A 17,396-nucleotide genomic window follows, 5' to 3' on the forward strand; every position below is an offset into this window, starting at 1 on the left:
AAAGCTACTGATAGAGCAGCAAGTGCGTAATTGCAAAGGGATGTATTCCTGATCCAGGGGCTTTCAACTCAGGTTCTAACTGCTGCTGCTTTTTCCTCTCCCTCCTTTCTGGGATGGAGAGCTCTACCAGAATCTTCTGGCTAGCTGGTGTTGTGAAAAATGTGTTTCCATGTGAGCTTGGCTGAGATGCTGCCCTCAGAGTGGCAACTGCTTGGCCATGTAGATGGGACAGAGGCTTTGCAGTCTATGAATCAAGGCTGTGCTGGCCTCCTAGGCTCAGGTGGCAATGTCAGCCTTCTGACATTTGCTAGTTTTCCCCATCAAGAGCTATAAAACAGCTATCTTCCAAACTCAGTGGAGCAGTAGTCTTTTATTGCTCTCCTTTAATTCCTCAGTCCATGTCCTTTCCTGTCCAGTATCAAAAACCTCTAGGCTTTCTTGTAGGAAGTGTATTATGAGGGCTGTCCTGCATGTCCTCTCCTCCTTCAGCAAGGCCACATTTATACACCTAGCGGTGCCTCATGCTCTGCCTGAGCATTCACTGTCCACTGAGCCATTTCATTGCAATGAGAACATTGCATCCATTTGCAGAGGGAGGCATGGCTGCCCCATGGTGAAAGGCATAACTTTCCCAGCTTTTCGTCTCTTAGTTTTCTCTGGAATGGCCAAATTGACACACCAGCTCTCGCCAGGTGTGGAGCCAACTGGGCAGGAGGTGATGAGTTGGAAAGGGACGATGCATTTTATCATGGGCTGCTATGGACTGTGGTGGTACTACAAGAATCTTCCTGTCTGTTTTGCTCTCGACATGCTTTTGGCTGAGACAGTGCTGCAGAATTGGGGTCCAGATGGGGGATGTTTGCAAAGGCATCGCAATCTAGCGGAACAGGCTGAAGACTCCTATATTCTACCCTTACGTGTTGATCCTCTCTGCTTGTTCTGCTTGCGTGTGTGTGCATGTGGGCCTTTGGTCTCAGGCAGTTGCCCGTTAGCTGCCCCACCTGGCTCCAGCAATGCTATTTGCACGTCTGAATGTTTGTGGGGTGGGGGCCAAAAAGCAGACAGGAGGTGAAGGGCAGTAAAGGAGTGGGTGTGGGATATGCAATGGGGAGAATCATCACTGCTATCGCATGGTGCTTCAGGTAGCACACACTTGTCTCCAGGGATTGTGGTGTTTCAGACTGAACATTGTCATCTTTTCTGTGCTCCAACCTGGTTCGAACCTACTGAGTTAAGATAAATTAATAAAAGATACTGGATAAATTTTAGGATGCCCACCCTTACGACTGATTTAATTTCCTTCCTTTATCTGTTGTAATGTTCTCCCCTTATCATAACAACTTCAAAAGTGTCTCGTGAAATGTTCAACAGTCTTCATATTTCAGTGTAATTCTATCTTACCTCTCCTAAATGTGTCAGCTGGCTGCCAGCATTTGGATGGCAGCTGTGAGGGGGCAAGGGCTGTGGGAGAGTGAGGAGGAAAGAGGAAGAGGGTGGGGTCATCTGAAGGAAATCAGAGTTTTTTATGTTTTTATGAATTTTATTTTTAGAAGCTTGATGAGGACACGACACTGAAGCTGAACAGGCTGAACGATAAAGTTGTAGCTGCAAACATTGCAAAATAATATTGCTGTTCAGGCTTTGAATAAACTGGAATTGAACGGAATTCCCGAATATCCCAGGACCAGTTTTACTTACCCTTCCTGGCCTTTCCTGGTACCAGATGAAGGCCCATGGCCAGCAAGAAGTCTTAAGCACACAATTAATTATGTTGCCATTAAGTGAGATCTTGGCTGAGAACTTGCAGAAGAAAGGTTTTCTTCTTCCAGCAACCCATGAAACATAATCATGGGTCATTACATCTCTGTGTCCAGAGACAGCAGAGAGCAGCTGGCTTGAGCTGTTCCCCAGTCAGAAAAGGACTGGTACAGCACTGTCAGCTTCCAGTGGATTGCAGCACAGCTCTGCCCCAAGCCTGCTGTTTCTGGTTGCGAAGGTGACGTGTGAATGAGTCCATGCATGTGGAGGTGCAGGATTGCTGTTGGAAGGAAGTGCTGTTGCCATTTGTTTCGTAGAAAAGTCAGCTCTAGGCTGTAGTTATGAATGGTCAGGGTGCATTGCAAAAGGAAGAAGCCTCTCCATTTTTACCTCATGCAGAGATTGATAGTGATTTTAAAGGGTTACTTCCTTCCTTCCCACCATGAATCTGGAAAGCCAGGGTGTTAGTAATGTCTTCTGTATAAGAAAAATGAAAACAGAGTGATGGCGAGAAGAATAAGAATAGAGAATTGGGTCTTGGACTCTTGACTAGAGCTTTCCAAAAAGTGACTAGTGATGGTGTTTGTATTTGGGGGTATGAGTGTGTTGTTCCTTAAGGGGCAGGGGTTGTTAGGTAGGAGTTGCTGAGAGCCCGCCCTTGGAAAAACGCTCTTTAAGATATTCCAGGATGGGCACCAAAAATCCCAGAGATACTCAGTAGACGGAGGTCTGAAAAGCTGTGGCCTTTAGCTGTTTAATCTCTGTGCTAAAACAAAGAAGCATGCTGAACAATCTTTTGTCAGTCCTGTTTTAACTCTCCCACTGTGGATTGTTCCAACAGAGTGTCAGCAGTGGTGACCGGAGTTGTGACCTTGCCACAGGGTCCTACAACTTAACCCCATCAAATATTGCCACTCACTGGGACAAAACATGTGGTTTCAGTGAATGAAGGTCTGGTGGGTTTGATCTGTTCTAGGGACAGGCTGAGCTGTCTTTCCCAGCAGTGCTCTGGAAAAGCTGGGGGGAAAGTCAACAGAAAATGGGTTGTGTTTCTTGCTCTTAAGTGTGATTTGCTTTTGTTTGTTTGTTTAAATAATATTTATTGATAGGAGGCAACACATCCCCAACAGGATCGAAGGCGTCTCTCTAGTGCATCCTCCAGTGGACAGTGGACCCCAACTCCTGACTGGGTAAGGGAATCTGGACAGAGGAAATAAATAATGAGGAAAAGAGTTGTGGCAGAAATGCCACACCCCCCCTGCCTTCTCCTGCCCCAGAGACTCCCCCAGAGGAGCATTTCCTCATAGGGGAATGTCTTTGACTTGTGGTTAAAGCTCCAGAAGTTTACTACCATCTGCAAAGTAGTGTTTTGTTTTACCTGTTTTAAACTAATGCCCCACTAGTTTCATTGAGCGGCTCATAATCCTAGCGCTCCAGGATTTATTGTATTGCTGTTGTGCACTCAGTTCATCCACCACCTTCATGATTTTTGTAAACCTCATTTGTTGTAGAGATAGTGGAGATAACTGTAGAAAAACTACTAATGCAGTGCACTGATTTCCCTGTGGGCTTTCCTACTTACAGGTGATGTCTTGGAAGTCAAAGCTTCCCTTGCAGACAATCATGCGGCTCTTACAGGTGCTGGTCCCTCAGGTGGAGAAGATCTGCATTGACAAGTAAGTACATTTTTGGAGAGGAAGGGCTGTGCAGTGTGTAAAGAGCTTTGTGAGGTTGGCAGAGTTTGGTGAGTTTGGAGGGCCTCTAGGGGAAACCTTGTAAAGTATGATTGAAAGCATCACGGTCTCGGCAGAGGAGATGTTATTTTGCTTGCCAAGCTTCTTGTTTGTCTGATCCCTTCTCAACTCTTTTTTTCAGGGGAGAGAGTGTGTGTTCTTGGTGGCCATGGTTGCTGGCTCTGTGTTTGTTTAGACTAATGCTTTGTGCTGCAGCAGTTTTGGGGGTGTCTATGGGACATGCTAAGGATGTTCCTGATCTGTCTCTTTGCAGGGGTCTCACTGATGAATCAGAGATCCTCAAGTTCTTGCAGCATGGCACACTGGTGGGGCTGCTACCTGTCCCTCACCCCATCCTCATTCGCAAGTACCAGGCTAACTCGGGCACTGCCATGTGGTTCCGGACCTACATGTGGGGAGTTATTTATTTGAGGTAAACCAGCTGGGTGCAGTCTAACTTGGTCTTCTCCAAACTTTTGGAGGGCCTGTAGGGAGAATTGCATGCACTTGGCCAGCTCTGGATTGTCTCAAAATTATAGAAAGATGTTGTTCCCTTGGAAGAGACTAGGGTGAATCAGCTGCTCCAAAACTTTGTTTGAGCGGGTGCCGTGAAGGGAGTTGTTCTGGGAATACTGCTTCTTTGGGAACTGGCAGCTTTTCTATTCCCTGCTGCTGCTTAGAGGGGATGGTGCAGAGATTTCATGCAAAGCTCTGGCTTTGTGGGATGTTGTAGATATTGTCATCCCTTTAAGGCCCATTGTCTCTCAACCAGTGATTTCCTCTTTTGCAAAGTTGAAGGCGTTCTGTGTAACCAGCTCCTGTAATCTTGGCTGTGGGATTTGAATTCCATGTACCTGGCCACAGAGAGTAAAGTGGCTCTTGTCTTTCTCTCTCAGGAATGTGGATCCCCCTATCTGGTATGACACAGATGTGAAGCTGTTTGAAATTCAACGGGTCTAAGAGAGCACTTACCTCTACTAAGAGAAATACACTGGATCAAAGGACTGCTGTGTGCTCCTGCTTCACAGCTATTCCTGCGTTTCACATCCAGCTGAGAGACCAAAAGGACAATCACTTCATTTACCTCCCTGTCATTTAAAGCTTTAACTGGGACCTGTTTGGACATCCCTCCCCCCAGCTCACTTCTCTTCCCTCACCCTTCACCATGAACCTTGAGTGAAAGATGTCTAAGGGATTGTCCATTGTTGTGGTTGCACTAGAAATCAGACTGTTCTTAGCTCTTCTGTTGCTCTTTTGCTCCTGGATGTGGTTAGGAAACCAATCTGACCCTGTCCTTGCCCTGGTCAGAGTCAGCATTTAATTGAAAAAGACTTAGCTGTAAATTGGGTGCAAGGGAGAAGCTGCTATTCCTGCAGGAGATGGGGTTTGGAAACTGCAGTTACTTTCGTGTGGCTCCATAAAGTTTCTGGGGCATCCCTTCTGGCTGCAGGTGTCTCCCTGGTGTCTCAGTTGCATATTGGTAGGGAAGTCTTTCCCGTCCAAATGAAAGGAGAAGTTGCTGAAGGAAAACTTTGTGTCTCAGTTCTGAATCTGTCTACTCCTTTCCTGGAAAGCCGCTTAAGAAGTTTTGTAGTAGCTGGTGCTTTGGTGTGGTGTGAGAAGCTTTTCCTTGGCTTCCAGGCCCAGCAGCCTCTCCTTCATGGTGGGCTGTTGCGATGGAGCGTGTGTGTGTAAACTTTGGAAAGCCCTGCTTAATCTGCGTGAGCACACAGGGAGGAAGGGACTGGCTCAGTGAGAGCAAGGAGGAGAGATGCGACTGTTAAATTCTTTTCATCTTCTCCTGTTGACTGAAAGGACAGTGTCACCTGGGTTTGAAAAGAACCATATCCTTCCATCTTTGCCTGGCAGGCTGATGCAACGCAGGGAGTGGAGGGGTCTTTTGCACACTACTGTCTAAGGCAGGGGATTGAGGGAGGCGCTCAGGGAAGTTGTAGGAGGAATTTGGAAGTTGTAGGAGGAAAAGCATCTCCATGTCACTAGGGAGTGGAGAGTGCTGAGGCAAAGTTCAGTTCTTCAGGGCATTTTGCTAGTGACCAAGTTATCAGATCTTGAATGTATTGGGTCCCAAGCATGCGAAGTCTGGGAAGCCAGAATTAGAATCGGTGGGAGACCTGTTATTGCTGGCTTGGTTCAGCTGCATGGGGTTGCACATTGGTAGGCGGAGACATCCTGGGGTTTGAGTCAAATTTTGTTCTGCTGGGAGGGGCTGCTGTCTTAGACCTGCTGGTCTTTAGGCAATGAAATGTGAGGGGTCCTGTCATGAACTGAGACCTTTCCCTTTCCATCAAAGCTTAGTCCTTGGTGCTCTGGGATTCAGGCTCTTGGGAGGATCACTGGCCATGAGCTGTTTGCCGCAGCTTAGAACCAGTGAGATTACTCCATGGAAACTGGTCTCACATGTTAAAGTAAGGGGCAGGTATGGCACACACTTCTGTGTCTTGTAAGCCTTGCCTAAGTTTTGAAGCTAGAGTCATAGCAACATGGCCATCCTCTCCTAGAGAGAGTGCTGCTGTAGTGTACTGCTGGCTCCTAGTCAGGTGGTTTCCTCCTTTGGGCACTGGAAGTGGGCTGGAGTCCCAGGCCAGTAGAAAGCTGAAATAAAACCTGAATGGTTTTCTGAAGGATAAGAAATATGTCAAATAGAGAGAGGTTATTCCCTCACCTGCCCCCCATCTCCAACCCACTTTGCCATCTAGCACTACTCCCATGCTGACACCATCTCTGTTCAGATGTAAACAGGGTGAGGTCTCTGTTTTACTTGGAATCTCTCTCATATATAAGAAGTGATTTGGTGGGGCCAGCCTCTGATTGTATGGCACTTGCACCTCACAGCTGGAATGGGGCATCCTGTGTCCCATGCGCTTGCCTCTTCCCTCCCATGGATCTGCTGGTTCTCATGATCTCTTCCGTCCTCTCTTTTCTGCTTTGTTCTTTGTGAGTTCCTTTGGAAACCTTTTTGTTTGTTTCTTGGTGTTTGGAGTCTGATCCTTGTTCTGTGGAAATCAACTTGCACTGTAAACTATTTGCTTACTTAGAGAGAAAGATAAAGGTTATCTGAAACATGCAGTTGGTTGCTTATTTTTTTCCCAGAGAGAGTTTTATAATCTTGTTTGTCTTATGCTGGGGTGATTTGTGCCACTAGGAGACCATGTGCTGGCTTCCTCTGCAGTGTGTGGATTTTTTTCTTGTAATCAGAAATTAAGATTGGACTCTGGAAAACGAGCCTGAACTGTGTGTTTTTGGCCATTTCTCTGTTTACGGCATGAGACATCATCAACAGTAACTGCCTCAAGGGGTACAGAAAAGGAACTAGATCAAACAGGATCAAGTCTCCTGACTTTGTGAACTGTGTACTAAAACCTTTGTGCAGTTGAGAGCCATAAAACCAGGCACCCTGGCCCTGAGAGAGCTCTGGAAGTCATTCACGGATGGCATATGACAAAAGATGGTGGAGCAGATGGCAGATGACAAAGGAGCAGGTGGGCCACTGACATGTCATGGCTGCGTCGGATTCAGGAGTCACGGCTAGCTCACTTCTCACTAGGCTTTCAGATCATTGTGCCCAGCCCTGCTGTCAGTCTTGTGAAGGAGCCGAAGGCAGTCTTAATTGCATGCAAACTGTGCGCTCATGGTTTTACCCCGCCTGGAGGTAGACGCAAATCAGTCCAGAGATAGAACCCTCCTAAGTGAAAGGGCTGAAACCTTGGACCCTACATTTCTCTTTGGCCTGGAAGAGTGCTTTTACTGTTGCCCATCCTGGGATTTCTTACCTTCATCTACAGTATTAGAACTGGGTGTTGTTAGCAAAGGACATAGAGGGCCTTGACCACTTATCTGATCTGTAGTGGCTGTGGGTAAGAGTTGGAGCTGGTGGGCTTCATTCCTCTTGATGCTAATCATGTATTCAGGTAGTCCATCTGTTTACCAGAAAGAAATTGCAAGCCAACTTCTCTTTCAGTCCATACTTGCACATAGTACCTACGGGACTTAGTATTTATATCTCAGTGGGAGATCTCCAAAGTCACCTGCTCAGTAACTTAAACAGTGTTTTATCTATTACACAGCAGATAAAATCCAGGTCATGGGTTTGCCCATGAAGTACATTGTTGCTTGTCTCCAGGCTGTCAATAACTAGGAAGAAGGTTTGAGATCATGTTCATCATTTGACAGGGCCAGACCTTGGCAAGTATCTCCTGCAGATCCCTTGGTACAAACTGTGACATGAGAATAATAATTAACTTTATTGGAGCCTAATTTATCCAGCTGTTATTTCTCATGACATATTTCTGTTGACACAAGCCTAAGTAAAAAACACTTACTGGGCAAAGTTCATGCTCATGCAATCATTCTCACTTACAGTTTCACAGAAAGGTGCTATCATTGCCTGAATGCTGAATCCGAAGGAGGGTGGGATGTGTGTGGTCAGGAGTTTCTAGCTCTCATCACTGTTACTGTCTTGGGGGAGTTTGCTTTTCTAGGGGATCACAAAAAAAAAAAATCCATAAATAGGCTCTGATCCTAAACCCACACTGCTTCTGGGATTGATTTATAGAGGAACAGAAGCAAGAACGTAGATGCCTTTTGTACCATGCTACTTTGGCCTTGGTTAAGAGTCATGAAAGGTTTTGACAGCAGAAAAGATTGATTGTATAACAAAGCCTGCCCTTAAATCTCACATAACCTCTGAACACAAGAGTGGTGTAAGTCAATATCAGTTGACTTTGAGCCTGGTCTTTGCGTGCAGAGCAGACCCAGAGATTTCACAAAATACACATGAAAATTCAATCTCTCTTTATTTCCATTCATCAAGCTCTGTATTTGGGACCCGTAGTCACAAGCCCCCTTGCTCTCCTGTGTGCTTTCAAAGCAAGCATCTCCTGTGGAACAAGTACTAACGGGTCTTTGAGCAGGCACCACGCTGTGCAACCGTGCTCCCTTGCGCGCAGTGCACCTTGCAAAATGTTTGTGAACGTGCAAAGCAGCAGTGAGGATCGAAGTGTTGGGGTAGGGAGGGATTCACAGTAGATTTGGCAGTAGCTCTTTCTTGAACTAGCTCTGTGTGCAAGGGTGGGACCTTTGCTAGTACACACTGGTGATAACATCACGCACGAGTAGCATCAAGTAAAGATCAGCCATAGTACTTCTCTAGTGCTTCTCACTTGAGGCTATGTGAGTGCCTGTAAGGAAAAGTAGTGTTTATTCTCGGTAAGGCAAGGTAATGCTATAGCTTCTGGTTTTGATAATGGGGAAAAAAGGTGCACTGAACCGCTGCAAGTCTGAAGGCCTGTCCTGCTCTTCAGTAGTGAGCTTGGCAGCAAGAGCTTCGCACTTCAGTGGGGCTGGGTCCTACGGGACTCGCACCAGGAACAAACAGAAATACTCCCTGTTATGACCATTAAAGCAGCTACCAGCTTCTTTTTGAAAATTACACATAAAAAGTGTACGTTTGGTTCATTTCTGAATGACTGGCTGTATGTGCTTCTAGTGTGGCTGGTACTGATAGGCCTCTTCTGTGCTGCAGGATGGCGAGCTGGTGAGCAGTGATGGGGCTGGTGGTCCTTGATGGTGGATTTTTGAAGTTCTGTGGAGTGTTGGTCAATCATTACTGCTTTTGTTGAAGGCTGCTCTTGCAGTCTTTTATCTGGAAGATTTCCATAGGAGCTACCATACAGCATCCACTGGCAGACTACTGGAAAGTACCAGCATGCATGCTTCCTTAGAGCAGTAAGACTGTTTATGGGCTTTGAGTCTATTCTCTATGGACAAAAAATGATAATATAAAACAACTTCCTTTTTCTTCTGAAACTCACGGAGATGTTGTGCAAGGAGAAGTCAAAGCAGAAGCTGGAGGGAAAAAGCTTAAAAGCTTCCATGTGCATATCTGCTGCTTACTGCATCTTTGTTCAGCATCATTGTTGCACCCCAGCCTCTGGGGTGGGGAGTCAGCTTGGTTCAGGCTGTGATGTAGACCTCCAGGAGTCCCCCGACGGAGTGCATTCGGTAGAACACACCCAGTGGAAGGCCAAAGTTCACGATCGCAAACCAGGTGGAGTAACCGTAAAATGACTTTTCCAGTCCATTCTCGAAGACAGGGTGAGCCCCAAATGTGGGCATGACCCACAGCTAAAGAGATGTAAGGAAAAAAGAGCAGGAGTCAGAGGATGACAAACTGTCTGCTGCCTGCACTCTAATCTCAGCACTGGCTCAAGTCGTTGTAGGAATATTTCAAGAGTATCAGGAGTCTCCCTGCCAGGGAGGAGAAGGAAAATCCCCTAGTTATGCTGCTGACTCCTTGCTATAAGTCAAATCCTGTTGGATTCCTGGAAACCTAATGATGGCCTCATTCTGCCCTAGCCAGCTTCATCTTTCTACAGAATTTCACTGGTTCCTTGGCCAATTTGTTTTCACTGGATTAAGGCTGCAGTGAAGATCTGTGTTGATTCAAGATCCCAGAGCGCAGTGTACTTTATTGGGTGAGTTTCAATCCTGGAGACTCATGTTTACAAAGACTCACTGCTGGTGCCCCATGTTTCTCCACCTATCTCATGAAACAGCCTTAATGAGTTTAAGTTTTTCAGAGGCTAAAATTTTGGCACTTAAGGATTTATTAGCTGTCTCTTTCCTGCACCCAGGAAACCTAGCCATATTTGACTTTTAGGTTAAAAGAGAGACCTTATAATTATGGGAGTGGGGTATTAACAGAAAAAACACTCTTGACTTGCCTCACCGGTAGGTTGAAACTTGGTGGGCAAAGGTTTCTTGTCTGGAATAGTAGCCCAAGAGAAAGACAAGAAGAGTATGTCTATCACTGGTCATCATGGCTCAGCCAAGCTGTGATGTAGCAGAGAGAGCAATACTTACTATGATGTTGCACAAAACCAAGAAGAACGAGATCTCTCTTAATGCTCTTCTCTTCCAACTCAGGTGGGAGTAGCTGTGGAGATAGGACAGTGAAACTTTACGGATCTCCTGTCCCAGCTCCAGCATGCTCACTCGTCTCTGGTCGTAGGCTTCATGATTCTGCTCTTCCTTCATTTCTTCCTCTTTGCCAGGAGAGAGCTGTGTGTGTTCCTGTTTGCTGCTTGTTGTGGCTTCCTCTTCACGAGGTAGCTCTGAAGCCACTGCATGCCGCCCAGCATGGCCTGTGTGTCTGGCCTCAGTTGCTGCTACAAGGGGCTGCCGGTGAAGCCCATCAATGATGAAGACATTTTGGGTGATGTTCTGAAAGATGAGGAGGACAGAATAGGACAGGATGAGACTGTTCAACAGGTCCCTGGGGTCAGTGGCCACAATGGCAACAATGGAGAAGTAGGACATGCCGATTTGGCCAAGGGCTGCCCCCATCAACAGGATCACATCCAGGCTGCGGGTTGGGTTCTTCAGCGTGTCCAGCTCCCTTTTTTCCAAGGCGTGGATGATTGTCCCAATCACTGCGCCCACACTCATCAGGGGCAGGAGCACAATGTAGTAGGAATAGTACATTACAAAGACCTGGTGGTTGGGGGCTGAGCCGGTGGCCTGGATCTGGTATATCATGAAGACACAGATCCCGATGATTACGGCAGTAGTGCCCAGCAGTGGCCCAAAGACCACCCCCTGGAGCTTGAACTTGGGCTTGATGTGAGAGACATGGTGGTGGCTGATGCGTCTCCCCACGTTCTTCCATATGACGTACAGCACGGAGCAGCAGACGAGGCAGTACTCAGTGTTGAAGGGGTAGAGCAGGATGTAGCCCTTCTGGAAGACTTTGCAGATGGTTGTGTTTGGGCATGTGCATGAGGTAGTCTCATTGCCTGGAACATGAGAAGAGGAAGGCAACAATTAAGAGGGAGATGGCCTGGCTTTCGTGGCTATCTTTGGGAGTTTCTTATGTGCAGGCACAACATCTGTCTATGTATCTCAGAAACAGTGATCAGTAGGAAGTTAAGTGATTACCACTTGGTCCTCAAGGCTGTGAGGATTCAGAATAACAGGGTTTAGCAAATGTCTTTCCCAAATACATAGTGCTCCTTCTGGCCAACACCATAGGTGCTGGATGAGAGAGACTCCCCTTCCTTCACAGCGAAGCCTTCTCTATCTCTGCCCTTGGAATATTAGTTTTTTTTCCTAGCCCTCAGTTTGAGGGTTTCATATCAGGTCCTCCCCCTCCATGTGGAGATGTCCTCCCTGTGCAGCCCGTCTTCTCGAGACAACCTCCAGTAATAGGGAAGTCACAGCTTTTGGGGGAACTGGTTGTGATACCTGAATCGGTGAGATCAAGAACTGTTGTCTCCCTAGAAGTCATCTATGTCAGCCTAACGCATAGGGATGTGAAAAAGGAGCCTTGCCTGCAAATCGCTGCTCCACCTCACGCAGCTGAGACTCAATCTCCATGTGAATGGTGTCGTTGGTCACGGCCAAGAGCCAGAGGAGGAGGTTAGTGGCTATGGTCAGCATCAGCCCACACCTGGGAGAAGAGAAAGGCACTTCTACAGTATGTTGCCTGTGGAGATTGTTTACGACCTGACTGTGTATCCACCTGCTGCGGAGTGCTGCCCTTTGCTTCTTGCTTACCCATGCACGGATGTGTGCAAACACAGTGCATTTGTGCCTCTTCTGCGTAGGGGCATTGGCGTGTGATTTTGCACACACAAATATAGCTGAGTATGTTCCTGTTTGGCCATTTGCAAAGGACCAGGGCAGGCAATGCCAGGCTCGCTGGTGAAACCGGCCTAGGTTTGTGTGCAGTTGAGGGAGGGAAGGCTGAGACATCTGCCGGTGATAGGAATGGGGAGGCCACCCCACCTCATCCTCCAATCAGTGAATTGGTCCCTGAGCCATGTCGTGGGAAGGTATTTGGGGTTAGGAGGAAGCAACAAGCTTTGCAGCAGTCAAAGGCACAAGTGAAAACCAAAGGGAGCTGGTGAGCCCTGGTCAAGGGAAGGAGGATGGGTCTGGTCAAGCCATAGCTTGGCTTTTGTGTAGTGCAGAATACAGAGAGTCTGCGTAAGATCGGATGAAGACGGTTCTAGCAGGAATAAGGGAGGTCATAAGCAGACAGGAAGGAAGAGTTTCTTTAGAGGAGTAGAGGGCAGTTTTTTCCCCTTCTTTGTACCTGGTGAAGTTGTGCTGGACTTGAATGCAGTCCTTAGAGTGACGCCACAGAAAAAAAGCCTGCAAATCGATAACAATAATGATGTGAGCAGGGTGAAGCTAGCAGCCTGCCACACACGCGGTGGAAAGGGAAGGCAGGCAAGAAGGCACGTGTCTGAGTGGGAGCAAACCTGCCTCTGTGCGAGCAGTGCAGGGGCATGTGTGTACCTGCATCTCGGTGTTGAGGCATGTGCTGGTGTCCTTAGGTGACTGGGGCATGCGTGTGCCTGCACCTAACGCAGATCTAGGAGATCTGCTTTTCTGTCTTGTATGTATGTGGGTATTTGCTGCTGAGATGGGAGCTAGTTTACTTTTCAAATGTGGCTTTGGGTCTGGAAAGAAGAGGGTTAGTATCAGAGTAGCAAGTTTGCAAATGGTGTGAGATACTTTTGTGAGCAAAGGATTTTGTTGGGGGGGGGGGATGCCTTAGCAAATAGAGAGGCTGAGGCTCAGACTGGTGCAAAGACATCTCTAGGGAAATCTGAAATTTCTTCTCTCTCCCTACTTCGAGGCTTCAGAACAAACTCCTCTGCATCCTACGGTATGTCAGGTATTGCTAGAGTGATTTCTTTCTAAATCTTACTACTTTGTCTCCCATTCTGGTACATGAGGAGTGTGGGTGGGTGGTATTTGAAATGGTGGGTGATACTTTAATGCCGGTAATGCTCATGAGAATGCCTCGTGCACCCACTTCCCCCCACCCCTTGGGCTCCCAGGAATGGGACAGAGAGAACAAGTGAGCTTCCAGAAGGGTAAAATGCAATACCTGGGTGCAAATAAAAAGGATTTCAATGCTGGGGAACACAATTTCCACCATGGATTTGCACTGGATGAGAACCACGCTGTAGCCGATCTGAAACATGTTCAGGAGGATGCTGAAACTGCCGAACAGCAGCACTGACCCTGGGCAAAGAGCAAAAGCACCAGTAAATAAACAAAGACATGTCTGTGGAGCATCTGAGCCTGGGTGGGGACTGGAGACCTTGTGCTGCTTGGGTTTGAGTGGAGCTGGAGGCCTTCCTGTTTGGAAGTCTCATGATTTTGAGAGAAGGGGACAGAGGGGATCCTGATTCCTGAACCTGATTGCATGCTTCAGCTGGTTTAAGGTGTTGAGACAACGCAAGGTATTTTCTTGTGCTTGGATACAAGGTGGGAACAGGATTTTTAGCCTTTTCTGTGCAATCTGGAGTGACAGAGGTAAGCTAATGGCAGGTGATGGTTTCTGCCTTGTGGAGAAAACCTGAGATGAACGCAGGTCTGCTGAGGCTTTTGGCAGCACCAGTCTGCAGAAGTTAGGACCCTTTAATTGTTTCTCCCTTTCGTCTTTGACACCTCTCTGCAGCTTTAGGTACTCGGGTACCTTGCAGCTTTCTTCCCTTTAATTCTCCATGCTTAGTTAACAAGACCATGTGCCAATTAGAAACTCCATAACAGACCAGAGGCAGGGCTGCTTGGAGAAGTGTCATTTCACAAAGTGGGGCAACTACTGATGGTAAATCTCCCAGGAAAGCCTGGGTGTCACTGGGATGTGACTCACTGGCCAGGAATCTTCCCCTGGTAACAGGACTGCTGTGATGTTAAACAAGGACGAGAGTGGCATGGGGCCGCTGACGCCCTTGGAGGGTAAACGTGGTGGTTCTCCTCCCACTTTGCAAAGTGGCCATGCCTAAAACCTTTCCTATGTCTCTCCCACCGTGCTCAGTTTCTGGGCTGCGGGTGGGAGATGCCTGGGTTGTGCTTTGTGAAGGGACCACAGAGTGAGGTTGGACTGGAGGCTGAAGGAAAGCCAAGTTCAGGACTTCCCTGGCTGCTCTGGTTCCTCTCTGTGGCATCCACTATGCCCCTGTCTTCCCCCAGCCTTGCACCACAAGCTGGCAGGGTACTGGGAGATTCCCAGTGCCTTAACTACATCTCCTGTGGCTTCTGGCTCTTTTAGTAGTGGTGGAAGAATTTCTTTATCTTCTCTGTCAAGCACTGGGAAGAAGGGGAAAGGCATGAGATGATAAATAAAAGCAGAACTTACCCCGAATCCAGATCGGCCCAGCGTGGGAATCCCGGTAGAGCACTGCGTGCGGCTGCCGACTGGTGCCCAGCAGGTAGTAGATGATCCAGCAGAGGCACAAGACCTTGAGGATGGAGAGCAGGATCCAGACGTCTGCCAGGGTGATGGCCACGTGGTTGAAAATCATGCTGCTGATGAAGGCGCTGCCCAGAAACACCACGTTCATGGCCAGCAGCCCTGAGAAGAGCTGCCCAGCTTTCTGAGCTTGCCTGTCCCTCTGCTGCACTGAAGAGCAGTGACGGTACAGCCAGAACTTCTCATAGTGGATCGTGGAGGTGTCTGGTGGGGCTGAGGCTGACCTGCTCTTGCAGTGATGGCAGGGCTTTTGCCTTGAGACTTTGTTGTCCGACATGGCTCATCTGCTTGGGGGTCACCTGCTGTGTTGAACAAAGGGGAGGTTTAAAGTAAGAAAGATGGCAGGGGACATGGTGAGATGAGAGGTTGTGTGGTGACCTCCCTTCCTTGCTTTGCAGCTTCCCCTTCCCTCTCCAGAAGCTGGATGAGGGGGAAAAGAGAATGGTGTCTAGCCCAGGTTAGGCATTAAAAATTTCCTGGTGAACAGAGTCATTGCAGGGCCCTGGGAAAAGGCCCTTCTGCCAAAAGCTGTCCAGAGCCACCTGCATTAAAATAGGTATTTGATGTCTCTGCCCTGCCCCACCAGTACTTGGAGCTGTTGGGACCAGAGGTGCCCAAGCAGTTCACACCCTCACCTTTCACACCTCCTGTGTGTACAGCCCTGGATTCAGGTTTCCTCCTTTCCCTTTGTTGCCGTAAGGAATAGGTGGAAATACAGAGCAAGCTCAGACCTGCTCTAAAATTCAGAGCTGTGTGATTTTCTTTGATGAGTCCAACCTCTTCCTTGTGTTTTTGGGCTGTGAGAGTTACACCGTGCTCCTTGTATGGTTGCACTGATTGTGGCAGAGCTGGAGAGAATAAAAAGAGGGTCTGTAAGTTTTGATCTAAACTGCTGGGAAAAGTTCCAACCTCCCACCCAGGCGGGCTGAAATTGGGACAAAGTTAATACCCGGTTTTCTTTCTTTTTCTACCTGCAGCACAGAGGAAAAAGCACAGAGCCTTGAGTACACTGACACAAAGGAGTTTGAGGGATTGGCCCAGATAGATATCCAGAGCCTGGGAGCTTTTCTATCCAGCTTTTGGAAAAATCTTGGTAGGACTGTCTTGCCCATGAGAGAGAAATCTCCTTGCTTATGTACAGCAATCAGGCAAGATCAGCCTCTCCACAGATTCGGTATATGGAAAGGTGCTTTCACTCCAGGGAGTGACTCTGGCCACTGTGGGGGGTGGCTGGAGTGAAAGCAGACCCCTGAGATGTGATTGAGGGTGGGGAGAATTATATGTAGCTGTCGTGGGGCTTTGGGGGAGAAGTTGTCTGAGAAGGGGTTGAAATTCCGGTGCTTCCCTCCCACTTTGCATGTGCACTGAGGTGCTCTGTCTCTCTGTGGTCTCTGGGGATTCAGTGCACTTCTGTTAGTGGAGATTGATCCTAAACTCTTCCCCATTTGGCTCCAAAACTCTCCTAACTTAGTAGCGCAGGAGCAAATGCCCTCCCCTCTCCTAGGGCCATAACTCCTCTGCTTCGGGGTCAGGGGAGGGAGGGCAGAGGCCATAAAATCGGAAGGATTAGATGGAAATGCATCCGTGCTGCATCAGGAGGTACCCAAGTGCCCAGACAAGGCTGCACACAGCAGTTGCTGCCGTGGACCCAATCCCTTGACCCCGTAGCTGTGCGCTGCTGAGAGCAGCGCAGCCCCAGCCCTTACCTCCCTGCAGCCTCCGGCTGCCTGCCGAGTGGGAGCAGCTGCCGGTGCAGCCTCCGTTACAGCCGATGTTTAAAACCACTCATTGGAGTGCCACCAGGATGCATGTGAGTCTCCAACGGACCAAGGTGCAGGCAGAAGCCGTCAGCACTGCTCCCCACTGAATGCGGCCTCTGCTCCCAGCCAATTGATTTTTTAAATTTTTTTTCCACCTTGTTTACTTTGGGTCTATTATTGTCATTACCTTAATTACTCAGCGAGAAGCTCCCGGCTCTGCCAAGGGCAGCCAATGGGGATCAGCTCCTTTATGCACCTGCTGGGTTGCCCCATGTCAGCGGCCTCGGCACAGGATGTGCCAACTGGTAAAACCACAAGCTGCGGTGACTAATTTGTGCCATGGCTCAGGCGAGTGTAGAGCTAATCTCCTGGCACAGCCTTGTGCTGGGAGTGCTTAGCCACTTATCCACACTGCTTTGGATAAAATCCACTTGAGTTCCCTACTCCCTTGTTTTTAGGTAGATCCTAAGATTTTTTTTTTTCTCAAGCACGTCGTTACTTTGTGCCTTTATCCAGGGCACAGATACCCAAACTGATCCAAAAGGCAAAACTCGCAGTCTAGCCTAGGTGCAGGGACTACGCCTATTTGATGCGCTTCTGGCAGAGAGGTCGCTTCTTTGTGGGGGGTGATAGCTACAACCTGTTACTGCTGACTTCAGAGCCAGACCCTCGTGTGCAAACCCCACAGGCTCAGCCATGCGGGGTCAGGGATGCTCTAGGTCCAAGCTGTGCTGTCCCTGTTCCCTTTCCTGTTGCAGGGCAAACTGATTTCTGTCTTGGGACGCTGTGGTGAGCTGATCCCCCTGGTTTTGTGGCTGGCAATGGGGTTTTGGCATTCCTGGCTGAGCTCGTGAG

At 48.2% G+C, this 17,396-nt stretch overlaps 2 protein-coding genes across 2 annotated transcripts in view; one reads left to right on the plus strand and one right to left on the minus strand.

Annotated features, from left to right (window-relative positions):
• HID1 (HID1 domain containing) overlaps positions 1-6,578 on the plus strand; it is a 31,726-nt gene extending 25,148 nt beyond the window's left edge. Inside the window, exons 16-19 of the mRNA XM_076354196.1 lie at positions 2,868-2,948; positions 3,343-3,434; positions 3,766-3,924; positions 4,388-6,578. Coding sequence (XP_076210311.1) covers positions 2,868-2,948; positions 3,343-3,434; positions 3,766-3,924; positions 4,388-4,451 — 396 coding nt within the window. The 3' untranslated portion in view covers positions 4,452-6,578. The remainder of the gene's footprint in view (positions 1-2,867; positions 2,949-3,342; positions 3,435-3,765; positions 3,925-4,387) is intronic.
• A 1,710-nt stretch (positions 6,579-8,288) lies between these two features.
• OTOP3 (otopetrin 3) lies at positions 8,289-16,616 on the minus strand. The gene is made up of 8 exons (XM_076353956.1): positions 16,488-16,616; positions 15,417-15,629; positions 14,668-15,083; positions 13,411-13,547; positions 12,607-12,665; positions 11,840-11,958; positions 10,374-11,305; positions 8,289-9,635 (listed from the first exon to the last, which is right to left on the minus strand). Exons 3-8 carry the CDS (start codon positions 15,056-15,058, stop codon positions 9,465-9,467), a joined length of 1,809 nt encoding a protein of 602 aa, XP_076210071.1. The 5' UTR covers positions 15,059-15,083; positions 15,417-15,629; positions 16,488-16,616; the 3' UTR covers positions 8,289-9,464.
• Positions 16,617-17,396: the final 780 nt, after the last annotated feature.

This window comes from Aptenodytes patagonicus, chromosome 16 (genome assembly GCF_965638725.1).
Source record: "Aptenodytes patagonicus chromosome 16, bAptPat1.pri.cur, whole genome shotgun sequence".
Taxonomy (NCBI): Eukaryota; Metazoa; Chordata; class Aves; order Sphenisciformes; family Spheniscidae; genus Aptenodytes; species Aptenodytes patagonicus.